The sequence below is a fragment of the Rhipicephalus microplus genome, chromosome X (assembly GCF_043290135.1).
Source record: "Rhipicephalus microplus isolate Deutch F79 chromosome X, USDA_Rmic, whole genome shotgun sequence".
In the NCBI taxonomy this organism is placed as follows: domain Eukaryota; kingdom Metazoa; phylum Arthropoda; class Arachnida; order Ixodida; family Ixodidae; genus Rhipicephalus; species Rhipicephalus microplus.
Window position 1 is genome coordinate 208,359,026 of NC_134710.1, and position 13,697 is coordinate 208,372,722.

General features: G+C 43.7%; 1 protein-coding gene across 1 annotated transcript; it reads left to right on the forward strand.

The window, feature by feature from the left end:
- The first annotated feature begins 10,506 nt into the window (after nucleotides 1-10,506).
- LOC119187829 (putative G-protein coupled receptor B0563.6) lies at nucleotides 10,507-12,202 on the forward strand. The gene has a single exon (XM_037435917.2). The coding sequence runs from the start codon at nucleotides 10,507-10,509 to the stop codon at nucleotides 11,638-11,640; it is 1,134 nt and encodes a 377-aa protein (XP_037291814.2). The 3' UTR covers nucleotides 11,641-12,202.
- The last annotated feature ends 1,495 nt before the right edge of the window (nucleotides 12,203-13,697 follow it).

The window sequence follows — 13,697 nt, forward strand, 5'->3', positions numbered from 1 at the left end:
CCAGGCTTGATCCCTCGCGCCTCGTTACCTATGCCCCTCCGACGCCGTCGCCGAGAGGCACATTTGACGCTTTTGACGCGTTGGTGTGAGCATACACGTGCCAGTGGTTGGCTCTTAAGCCCCGTGGCGTCAGCGGGGTCCACACTCACACTATGCATGCACAACTCTCCTCTTTCCCTCTACAACAGCTGTGCGTTACTCTCTCTACTTTTCTCCTACCATCTACTTGCGCTCACTTCGCCTCTCTGCTCTAGGCGTCCCTACCAAAGGCGCTACCACTTCACTGTCTATGCGCGTCCCCTGCCCTCTCTCCTTTCCCAGCTCACCCCTCTTTCGCCTTGCAACGTCCATAAAGCTTCCTGAAATGTGGAGTTTGACACCGCGATCATTCAGCTACCCTGCGAATTATGGGTAGTACATGGATTCACTTATTATTTTTACTTGCGAGTGGCGAATCGCACTTGTGGCTTCGTTAATTGCTGTGTTATGGTTTTGTTTAAAAAATGAACCCTTTTAAACTTCGTGAGCGAATTCAAAAGGGTAAGCTAGAAAGTGTCACATGATGAGCGCCACTGCTGAGTTTTGCCGATTGTTGTTTCGTGACAAAGCTGCTTCATGCCACACGAAACAAATTGAAACGTTAAGTATAAATACTAGGCGAACCCGTTTACTACCCATAATTTCCATGCTCGCTGAAGCGCCATGCATTGCAGCTCCTATACACACTAGTGCAAAAGTTTCCTCGAGTGTATATGGGGAAACTCTTTGGCAATGCTGAAGTATGGAGCGCCTGCTAACCTACGCACGTTCCCTCTCTCCTCTAAGCATTCCTTGCAACGGAGTTTACACAGACATTGCACATGGGCGCCTCCTGCCCTCCCTCTCCTCTCCTACGCTCTCCTGCTGCCTCACAACGCCAACACAGGCCAACACCCTCTAGAAATATATGAAGGCGTATGCTCTCTTGACGTGACGTCACAAGATGGGGTGGATTGAAAAAAAGCTACAGCGCGCTGTTCAAGAAAAGTTGTCTCGCAGGTGTTTTGCGGTTAAACAATTCTTTTCTGCAAGAACAAGTATGCATGCACCTAAAAAAAAGAATGCCGGAAAACTGTAGCAACAAAACATTTATTTACAAAACTCAGTTTACTTTTTGTACTCGCTTTATTTAGAAGCAATGCATGAAGTTATTTCACCTCGAGAGTTGTGTCTTTCATTTTCTTATTTGTCGGCAGCGTCGAGAAGTTTGTCGTTCACCATCTTACAAAAGTTGTTTAGCACAATGTTGGTGCTGCAACGGAGGTTGTATTAAACACTAATTCACGTATGTGGCGGTTCTCACACGTATCAAAGCCGGACTGCTGTTCACTAGCCAGCAATTGTAGGATCATTTTCGTTACGACCTGGCGTGTTTCAAGGATTGTAAGCAGTGCTGGCTCTGTAGCAAGCTGCTCTACTGCAACGTAGCTGCTTCACAATACCATAATGTTCGTTTTTTGCGGAGACTGTGATCTACTTGTCCACAGTCATTAGGTCCCTGCGTTGCTCCAGTTCAGCTTTTTACGGGCCCGTATACTGCATAACCTACAAAGTAGACGAGTACTGGGACGTCCTGTATCTTCGCAAGGGTCTGGCTTGTAACAACAACACTGCTGCTGGAAAGCAATGACTCGACTTGCTTTCGGAAAAATTCGCAGTGCTGGTGAGGGGAAACTGTAGGTAAAGTGCTCTGCATTGATATGTGGGGTTTAACGTCCCAAAACCACCATATGATTATGAGAGACGCCGTAGTGGAGGGCTCCGGAAATTTTGGCCACCTGGGGTTCTTTAACGTGCACCCAAATCTGAGCACACGAGCCTACAACATTTCCGCCTCCATCGGAAATGCAGCCGCCGCAGCCGGGATTCGATCCCGCGACCTGCGGGTCAGCACCCGAGTAACTTAGCCATTAGACCACCGAAGGTGCTCTGCAGGCTAGCTTGTTTTAGATGCGGAGCATCTTATACTCGCGCCTTGTAGTGCGCCGTCCGCACCGCTTCTCGAACATTCGACAGCTGACGCGCGCGCATGCGCCGTCGCGCCGTCGCCCACTCTTCCACCATCTGTGCATCCCTTCCTCCTCTACACACCGCGCGCGCTTCACTCCTCCACCATCTGTGCACCCTTCCTCCTCTACACACTGCGTTCGACATCTACAATTCTCCTGATTCTCCAGTGGACGCGCATGTGGCGTCGCGCTTCGAGAACATTCAACAGCTGACAGTGCATGCGCCGTCGTGCTGTATATATACTCAAGGTCGGCGCTCGCTCGCTCAGTTGCCGCTCGTCGGTTGGTTTGTACGGTGCGTCGACGTCCAAGGTCGCGGTGAAATGAATTCCAACGAATCCACAAACACAATGATCGACGTCCCTTCGACCAGCGCCGCCCTTTCGCATACGTGTGTACGTGTTCACTCATTTAACACCCCCTCCTACAACCACGTTAACCAATTTAGCCATCGACCCAAGTAAGTCGCAATTTAACACCCCATTTCACAACCACGTTAACCAATTTAGCCATCGACCCAAGTAAGTCGCACTTTAACACCCCGTTAACCAATTATATGGTCCGCATCCTCCTCAGTGTTCCCCCGAGGGAAGCTGCGGGCAATTTTTTAAAATTCATGTATCTGCCTGATGGAGATGTGATATTGAGCACCTGCCAGCCAAATATACTTTCCAGACCAATCTTCAAGGCAATCTGACAAATCTTCATAAAAAAGGACATGCGACATTTCAATCTCTTCGAAGATGTACCTAGCGAGCTCAGAAAACGCATAGGTGGTGTGTTCCAGAGCAGCATGAGTCTGTCAGAGTACCCTTGTCAAAACGCCTGTTTTTCTACTCATCCAGCCACATCAGAAACATGTGAAATAGGTCAATTTCTGAATCGTTATCAACTGAAAGCACTGCCTGTTGAAAGTGGCCTCTAAGCCTTTCTCCCTTCCATGTAGTTTTCACGTTTACAGTTTTACACCACTTGGGTATAATCTCGACGAATGTAGCCGTGGCATCGAGAAAGAATAGCGTGTGCTTTGCCCCAAGAGCAATTAACGCCTCTGGTAAACAATCACTGGAGATTTGTAAAGCAAGCTTTACGTCCGGCCTTCCAACACTTGAATGGTAAAGGGCTTTTCTTGACAGCCCATATCCACAATTCAACAGCTAGTCACACTCTTTGCTCCGAACGTCCCTGATTGTTGCAAATGACGCTGTTCGCATTCGCTCCGATTCTAGAGTTTCTTCTCGGATTTCCGGGAAGTATATATATAGAAACAAATTATGTCATTCTTCTGATTGATCAACCTACATATGCATTTTAATATGTGGACTGGTCTATAACGAAGAACATCGGCTCTGAAAGGTCTGATGAATGCTGTTACACATGTATATTACCTGAAGGGTATTCAAAAAGTGACATGCTTTATCTGTTCACAGAGTTGTTGTCGCTGACGACGCACAAAACCAGGTACTCAATCTTTTCCAGCCCACAAATCACGTCATTTAGCGTCTTCTTCAGGAACTCCGCCTCTACTTGGTGCACCAGCCCAATGCGCCTACTTCCTTGAATTTACTCATCAGGCTGCACATCGTGAAAACGAGTGCACAGTTAGCAGCTTCTTTTCTATTCAGTGCAGTGCCAGTAATACTGGCTCCTTTGCAGTCAAAGTAAGGTTTCATATATATTTCATCAACCATAACTGTTTCAAAGCGCTGGTCATCTTTTAAGACAGAAATTCTTGTCATGTAGCTGAGAAATGTTTCATTCTGATGCTCTTGTTGAGTACTCGAACATTAAGACGAGCACACTACTTTTATCGTCATATAATGCGGCAAGGTCTTACATATTGCGGCAAGGTGTTGCTCCATGGCTACGTATGAACGCATATGCATTGAGCAATGTAGTGAAAAAAATACAGCAAACATCATCAAATAAGTAGAGCAGCGCCTTCGCAGTATTTTTTAGAGGTGCAAGGTGACTTGTGTTTTGAGAAATAGAATACAGTTGGCGTCGTCTTATGCTTGGGAAGAGCAAAGCTGATCAAGTAGTAAACAAACAGCCTCGCAAATTTCGGTGACTGAGTTGGAAATCAGGTCACCGTCAAACTTCTCAATCCCTTTCAGGAGTTCCACCCTACCCCTTTTACTATTAGCGATTTCGGGAACGCACAGATTTCCATTTAGCTTTTTTACGGCCGTTTTTATAACGTCTAGTGTCACGCTCAAGTCTCTTTTCACGCAAACAGTGTTTCAACCACGGCGCTTCATGGACGACAATGTAAATAAGAAGACTCATTTCTTTTAATAAAATCCTAGAACTTTATTCCTTGGCTATTTAAGTGCTTAGCAACTTTGCTCAAACCATCGACTTTATCCCCTCGCGTGCTCTGATAAATGCCTCGTTGGATTCAGTGATAGATTTCTCAAGGGAACCTATCTTTATGCACGCACGCTTGCAGTCAGGATCTTCCCTCCTTGCGGTCTGTCTGGACAAGTAGCTCGAGCTATTCGGAAACATCGGCGGTACAGCGTCTGGGGAAAAGCGCACATGAGATAGCGGCACTGTCATAACGCGGCCAGTTGCTTGATCTGTATGCGTCCCTTCTCGAATAAAGTCCTCGTCTTGGAATTTAAGTTCACATACCTGGAAAAAATGTTGGTAGATCCCACGTGCAGTGGAAATCGATTATATGCGAAGCACGAGGGAGGAAGGGTTGATATATTATTTAAAATCAGCACAACCTTACGACGCAGACAAGAATTATGTCTTGCATGACTTCCATGTCAAGATGATCATATTTGGACGTGCCATTTACCTTTGTCGTCTATTCTGGTCACGTGCTACCAAATTTGATATATGTAGAGCTAGCGAAACGGCCAATAGTGCCCTACAAGCGTAGCATGTAGTCATGTTTCTTTGACACGCATGTCATTATTATCATGTTTGTACTTGTCATTAACCTTCATCGTCTATTCACGTCACGTGATACCAAATTTTGTGTATGTTCAGCTAGAGAAACAGCCGCCAGCGCGCTATGAAAGTTGCATGTACTCATGTTTTACATAATATGCATGTCATGATTATCATGTTTGCACCAGTCACATACATTCTTCATCTATTCCTGTCCCATAATACGAAATTTTGTATCTGTAAAACTAGCGAAACGACCGCAAGTGCATTAGGAGCTTGATATATGTAGAGCTAGCGAAACGGCCAATAGTGCCCTACAAGCATAGCATGTAGTCATGTTTCTTTGACACGCATGTCATTATTATCATGTTTGTACTTGTCATTAACCTTCATCGTCTATCCACGTCACGTGATACCAAATTTTGTGTATGTTCAGCTAGAGAAACAGCCGCCAGCGCGCTATGAAAGTTGCATGTACTCATGTTTTACATAATATGCATGTCATGATTATCATGTTTGCACCAGTCACATACATTCTTCATCTATTCCTGTCCCATAATACGAAATTTTGTATCTGTAAAACTAGCGAAACGACCGCAAGTGCATTAGGAGTGTGGGGTGTAGTCATGGGGTTACATAACACGCATGTCGTAACTTGCATATTAGGATCTATCACTTGTGTTCGCCATGCTGTCATGTTACACCATACCAGTTTTGCGACATGTCGTGTGAAAAAAACCACCGCGAGAGCAGCAAAACCATGAAATGCAAATCATTACATTCATGACATACATATCATGATTTTCTTAATACAACCAGTCACTTATGCTCGTCATGCAGTCATGTTAGCCACGCCAATTTTCGTAACGAAACCATTATCAAAATGGCCCGGAGAGCTAAAAGTAGTAGGCGGCTAGATAGATTGAAAGGCCGTGAAAATAAGGAATTGCTTCCACTAATCGTGCTAACAAGCATTATTGGGATTATTCACAGACACAGAGTTTTCTGTTTGACAGCACGTGCACTCACACAAGTCCCATATACTTAATTTCACCGTCATCACGATGTGGCTTCTTATATAAATATTCATTTGTTGACAGCAATCATTGCTCTTGAAGAAAATTCTCATTATTAAAAATTTTAGAACCACTTGTTTTGCACAGTTTTTCTACCAGATATCACCTGCGCAGAGTGCTACTTTTGAAAGATCATGTCCTTTTTTTAAACGACACATTGAACAGGCTTTGCTTATACAGGTGTTTCAAGAAATGTTTGTTTTTAAGTTGCAGAAAAGGTATGTGCGTGCTTCTGTGGCGTTTTTTTTACTGTGGCAGAAGGCATCTTCACATGCGTAGAAACATAATTTCAACAGTAATTTCAAATTTGAAACAATTAACTTTTTGAGTAGTGGAAGTAAGCGGTTCAGTAATATAGGGGTACTCAAGTCCCTTCTGCGATTAATCCATAGCCACTTAGAAATTTCTGAAAGCCGGCCACTGGTAATCACCTTGAGGTGACGGAATCTGGCTAATAAGGCAGGCCAAACTGAAACCAACGCACTGAACAGCGCACCTACCATTCACTTCCAAAGCACCCTCAATGACGGAACTGTTGCCCTCGCATCGAAGGAGAAGGATGAGCGAGCGTCCATAAGCGACCATACTACGAGAAAGCGCTGCCACGAAGCAAAGTATCTACAATGACGGTTGATAATGACCTATCTTGTTGAAAGGATTGGGCTCACTTCTTAGGCTAGGTGTAACCGAATTCGTTTTGATATAGTTTTCATAAGAACTGAAGTACAAAAGAACAGTTCGAAACCTTTTGAAAGGAAACATCAACGTCAAGTTATTTTCAATAAATGCGGAGCTTTTATTGGTAAACGAAGGGAACGTTCACCATTTAGACTCCTACGTAGGGGACGTTTCAGTAACTGCATAACTGAAGAGGGGTGGGGGGGGGGTACTAAAATAAGCATGACATGACACGCGTATATGACGACAAATGACAACTGACATGCGATGAGATGAACACAAATGACACAAAAGCCATGATGAGAATACGTCGTGACACTGTCCGAGTATGTTTCATGAACACTATATACACCAGAACGGGTGTAGCGCAAACTGCAGGTGTTACAATGGGAAAAAGTAAAAAAGAAAGAGGTTAACCTCACTTACGCCTTCTTACAAGAAGTAAGTATAAGCTGTGCCTGGCGAATCATGCGGATTTTTACAGAAATTGAAAATAACAAGAAACCTTGCTGTTATCCTTGGTGTGCTAAGGAAGGGGAAAGGCTGTACCACAAAGATGAATGGTATGTCATGATATAAATGACATGCATGTGTATGTCACCACATGACCGGCATTAATAAGATTGTGTTCATGACTTTGTTTTAGTGAGGTGGCAAAATTTGCGTGTCGTAACACAATTACACAAGAAGCCCGCTATAACATATACCGCATTTACCCGCGAAATGCGAGTAGTATCATTTGCTCTAAATCTCGACTAATGTTGGCTAGCATTGGCTGTAATTCCGGCTTGCGTAGACTAACTGTCGGTAAGTTTTTCCTGATACTGCCTACAGTCCTGAATTGTTGAATACTGGCTTTTATAAAAAATCATAAATTTTGCGCAGATCTACCTAAATGTATCTGCCCCATACTTACGAACTGTACCGTTAGTCGACGCCATGCACCATAGGAGCACGACAAGGAACGCTGGTGTCGACAGGGATGCCAACTCACCGGAACCCTCATGTGTAAAACGCTCTGCTTTTCAAACAACGCAGCATAGCTAGGAGCTTCCAGGCAGCTTCGAATAACATCCATTTCCACTGTATGTGGGATCTGCCAGAATTTTCACGGGAAGTTTTTGTGAGGTGCGGATTTCGTCGGTGACGGTGCCGGTGGTGGCATAATTCGCGGTACACGCGGCACTGGCGTGTTTACAGAAAATTGGGTGTTCACAAATAGGCCCTCGAAAGTGCGCCAGTCTCATATATGTTTCTATGTACAGTTTCTCATAAACTGATATGCCCTTATGAGTACGGGATTGTCGGTAATCTGCCACTTTTGATGCGGAATCGTTTTCTTTACTTATTGAGGTTTATTCGAATTTCAAGCTGACACATTTATTTCTTGTCAAGATGTGAGTGCATGCAGTACCGTTGTTGTTGTAACCTCTAACAACTGAAGTTTTGCGACCGATTCCCGGAAGGGATGTAGGAAAGGTTAGAAGAGACTAATGTACAAAACGATAGAAAAGAAAGAATGAAGAAAAGAAAGAAGGCAAGGAAGAAGAAAAAAAAGAAAAACAAGAATTGTTCATGTCAGGCCTGCGCATGTCATGATTCGCTATCCCTCTTTTTGTAATCGTGTAACAGCTCCTATAGTTTTTTCTCTTGTACAAGTTATATAGTGAGTGTGTAAATTAATTATACTTTTTGCGAAGTAATGGCTGTCTCTGAAATGTTCCACCATATTCAAGTGATAGAACTACATTTGTTCGCAAAATCAAGCGAGCATTTCTTGGCATTACGAAAAGTTGCACCTAATGCAAGTTACAAATCGGTTCAACAGGCCAAAGATGCTTGCTGCATTGTCACATCAATTTCATTTGATAGCTGAGAGCAGTAAATGTGATTGCCATTGACTGACCTCGAACTAATGTTGTGTGAATTTAACTTTTGCCTTCACATCTAAGAAACTTTGCAAGCAGGAAAAATGTTATTCACGTGCGTGCAGGATGAAAGTAAAAGGTAGTATTATTAGCATAAGAATATTATTTTCGCCAAATTAATGAGTAAACCAAGCGCGGTAAATATACGTGAATTCGCAAGTTAGCTCTATTATTTCCAAGAAAGTGGACGATTGGATGCATCAATTTCTTCCATTGAATGCTACACATGCAGTTGTGTTGTTTCTCCCCTTTGTAAATAAGATATAGCATTGCAATCGCCTCAATTTGAAGCTATTCGCGGCCAAGTCATTTTTATCGCCTTAGTGAAAACGAATCACCGGTATGAGAGACAAACTGCCCAATGCCTATTCTTTTTGAGTCTTTGTTAGAGATAAATTATTTAAATATCAAACAAGTGAACTTGGGAAACTCGGTTCGATCGCAGTGCGCAGAGAGGTTTTCGTCGAGATCCGGATAAGAGCCTATAAAAGAATCTCGAAGAAAACTTTTCTGTACACACGCAGAAGGGGGAGGGGGGCACATGCTCAATATACTGGGAATGACATTGATTGCAGAAAGATTATTCTCAGCTTTGTACAGTCAACAGTTACTTCTGTATGCTCTTCTATCCATGCCCTGGCGCCGTTATATATTAAGTCTACAACACGCTACTCACTTAAACAATAACGATCAAATTGGCAGAATTAGAAGCCACCAGAGTTATCAAGCTGATTTTTAGAAGGACATAAAGAAACTAACGCTGGCAATAATCTAGTTCCTTGTTTATGAGGATGATTGGTAAAAAAAAAACTTCCCCGAAAGCTCAAGACTAATAAAAGAAAAAAAAGTGTTACCCAAACTACTACACTGCTTTTACTATCACGTATCATTTCACTTTAGTGAAGATAACAACCCCCGAACTCCCTGTTTTTGGCTGAGATGACGCTCACGTGAAGTCAACCAGACATCAGCAAATACGGCCAGGACATTGATTGATTGATAAGTGGGGTTTAACGTCCCAAAACCACCATATGAATTTGAGAGACGCCTTAGTGGAGGGCTCCGGAAATTTATATCACCTGGGGTTCTTTAACGTGCACCCAAATCTGAGCACACGGGCCTACAACATTTGTGCCTCCATCGGAAATGCAGCTGCTGCAGCCGGGATTCAAACCCGCGACCTGCGGGTCAGCAGCCGAGTACCTTAGCCACTAGACCACCACGGCGGGAACGGCCAGGACAGGACCTTATCGTCGTTCCATGTGATTACTTCATGAGGCTGAAGGTGCTCTGGAAATGAACAGAGCTGGCACTGAAGAAAAAAAATGAGAAAGACAACTTTCATATTATGGCTAATAAATTCATGCGCGTTTGAATAAATAAAGAATATATCGTGGGGTAAGGTAGAGAGAGATAGCAAGTTCTTTTATTAAGAAACGAATTGTGCCGGCGTATATACAGATCCCTACAGGCTACTCTGCCTAGGGGAAGGAAATTATTTATAGAAAACGGCCTTCAGGGCTTCAGCTCAAGGGGGGCAGACTATATATATATATATATATATATATATATATATAGTGGCATGTGCATGTCGTGACTTAACGTCTGTGATGTGAGTTACTTCACAGTTTATTATTCAGGTTTATTACACCTAGAAACCTCCAGAAAATTTTTTAATTGGATGCTGCGGAGAAGGAGAAGGCATCTGTTTAAATATTCGCCTAAAATATAAAGTGGTGCTTGGGATGTAGAGTGTATTGTACTTTAGAGGCAGGTTCTCTGTATTGGAAAGGCCTACATTCAATGCATTTTTCAGGCGTGCACTTACGAGATCCTGATCTGTTGGTCACTTGTCTTGTCTCGCAGAAAACCATGGTCGTGTGTCCAAACTACAACGCAGCAGCTGTGGCCGTGGCCAATGACTCAGTAGGGGTGACAGCATCATCCGCGGCTCCCTGGACTGAAGCACAGGCGGCCACAGATGAGCGTGCCGTTGCGCAACTGAAGGAGGATATCAAGCTTCTAAAGTTCATCGCCTACGGCGTCATTTCATTTGTGATTATCGCGCTGGGAATCATCGGCAACTTGATCAACCTGGTGGTGCTGACACGGCCTAACTTGAAAGGCGTGACCTTTGTATACCTCACGTGGCTGGCCACGTCGGACCTGCTGACGCTGGTAGTGGCCGTGTTCTCTATGTTGCGGCTTCACGGCATCCAGCCGCGCTCCTACCCAGCTGCCTTCTACTACGCGCACGTGGAGATGCCTCTCGTCAACGCACTCATGGCTAGCAGCGTGTTCATTGTACTGGCTGTCACTATGGATCGATACTGGTCTGTGTGCCGACCGACGCGCTACCGCGAGTTCCACAACGCACGACGCGCCAAGCTAGCCATATTGAGCGCCTTCGTGGGCGCCGCATTGCTCTACATACCCGTCGCTTTCCAAAAAATGCCCGTGCCCTTTTGGGACGAGCAGCTGAACATGACCCAGTACATGCCGTGCGACAACGTGGCTGTCACGGAGAAATGGGTTTTCAAAGCATATCTGTTCTTCAAAGAGGTGCTCGTCCGCCTCGGACCTGTGATTGTGGTTTCAACACTCAATACCACAATCATCATCACATTCCGTAAGGTGATGCGGAAGCGGCATCTGCTCACTAACAACGCCACTCGCGATTCAGGAAAATTTCTGGAAGAGAAGCGACTTGTGATGCTGCTCGCCGCCATCGTTATAATGTTCTGCGTCTGCATGACCCCTGCTGCTATTCTCACTATGCTTATCAGCGACGATAAAGAGCTGAATTACGGATTCCAACTCTTTAGGGCATTCGCCAATGACATGGAGATGGCTAATTTCGCAATGAACTTTTACGTCTACTGTTTGTGCAGCAGCGAGATTCGGGAAACTTTCTTCCGTTTATTCCGTTTCTCGAGGCCACCTTCGACGGACGTGAGTTACGTCATCAGCAGCAAAACAGCTGTGGACGGCAGCACGAGGCTCTAAACAACTAGTTGTGACAGAGAAAGCTGCATTTTGTTTCGCCAGATCATTGAGTAGAACGAAAGCGCTTTGCTATTGGCAATGACTGTGATTATTTCTCTTTGTGTCTCTATGCCTCTTTACATTGCTTTTATGCCCCTACAAAACTACCCTATTTAATATTTAACACTATGCTATGCCACACAATTATCACAACCGCCTACACCACAAACGTTGTTTAAATCAAGTTACATACGCAAGCCCCAACGCTTGCGGAGGGGTGGAACTTCTGAGCGTACATTGTCTGAAGTGCCCCATTTAACACAGCGTTGTGTAAATTCTTGCGGTTCAATTTCAGCTTTCACTGCGTCGTTTCACCCTAAGCAATCATAACTTTGGAAATATCTACCAAGTTATTTGTAGACAATTATATGATGTTTTTTTTTTGTAGAAGACATCACTGAAAGGTTTTGTCAGCAAATTCGCAAATAAAAAAAATTTGTAACTAGAATACACATAAATATTTTTCTCGCTGTGATGTCAGTTTAGGACCTGGCGTTTAAGAAAAAATTTTTTACTAACAACAATCTCAGTACATGTGCAGACTGAGATAAACCGCCACTTTGTTCACTTCATTAGGTGGAAGAAATTTCAATATTTCTTGTTAGCGTACAAAGGTTTTTATTTATATGCATGAGCATTAACCCACATGTACTTGTGCTTATGGTTCACTACTGGAACGCCATCACGCCTGCTTGTGCATAAAAGCATATATTTTAGGTGCATTTTTAGTAACCTCCCGACAACCCTGCAAAGTTAAGACTATTTGACTAAAAAATTGCGTAACACGCATTTATATATTGAGACGTTATGTGGAAAGCCTGTGAAACTACCTATTTTAGCGCCAGTTTTTGTACAGAAAGCATTGCGAAGTCTTCTCAAACTGGTGAATCCTTGCAATCAAGCGCAAGTTCCCGAATTTTACTATGGCTTGTTTAACGGATCGCCGAATCATTTCTCAGCCATAATGGGGACATACTATTCTCTAATAGAAACCCGAGATCTGCACATCTGGGTGAAAGTTTGTAGACTTGCACTGGTTGTAGACTTCACAAGTAGAAAGCTACATTGACCACTCTTCCCTGCGTATTTTCTAACGATACCATAGTCACTCTTCTAGTGGTGGAAAATGTTTTTAGCCTGCTCGAGCATCGTCAGCTGATTGACATAAAAAGCTGCCTTTGCCGAAAAAGTTGTCAGAATGCAGGTTTCACGTCCTACAAGCGAAAAACCTTCTGGGCGAGAAACGAAATTATTGAGGCGAGTGAGACCATTGATAATGTTGCTGCGTATATCAATCAACGTAATTATCTAAACAGGATGACACGCTCGCAATAGGAATCACACTTTTCTATTCGATATGACATGTGAACTTGTGCGAGAAGTGCGTTGTTTCAAGATCACGTTGGTTCGCGCCGAAGGAAACGTAACGTAATAAGCTTAACCAACTCCCTTAACACTACCCCGCTCGATCAAGAATGGTGCGGGCATTAAGGCGGTACCAAAGAGGCAAGCGTTGCGCTCGTATTGTTCGCGCTAGGAGTGAGTATTAAAAAACTCCTTTAGTTCTACGATTTCTGAAAGGCATATCACTTGTTCCAAGGCACTTATGATACTTCAAAGAAAAGCACCTCTTCAAAAAGTTAGTTCCTCGCAGTGTGATTAGGCACTCGACTACTGCTACTGAACGGCCAAACATCGAACACGTTTAGCCTTGTCAACACAATCGTAGACAACTACCATTTAATACCAACTACTTTTTTGTCATGGTCACACTTGAAAGTTGAAAGGAAACGAATGATGCTAGGCAACTTAAACTGAATTCATGATGTTTGCCCCATACATTCAGAGAAACAATAGTAGTACTCAGCGGGAACATTTCATTCATTGTTCTAAATATTGTTTAAAAATTCTAATCAGATAAAACCAAGATGTGCAAGAAGAGCACTTTCTTGAAAAGTTCAACTTATAATTGCAAGACAAAAAAAGCAGCCACGACACAAGCGTTTGGGTGGAAGCTT

Coding starts and splice junctions, on each gene's coding strand:
- LOC119187829 (XM_037435917.2), top strand. CDS start 10,507: ATGGTCGTGTGTCCAAACTACAACGCAGCAGCTGTGGCCGTGGCCAAT.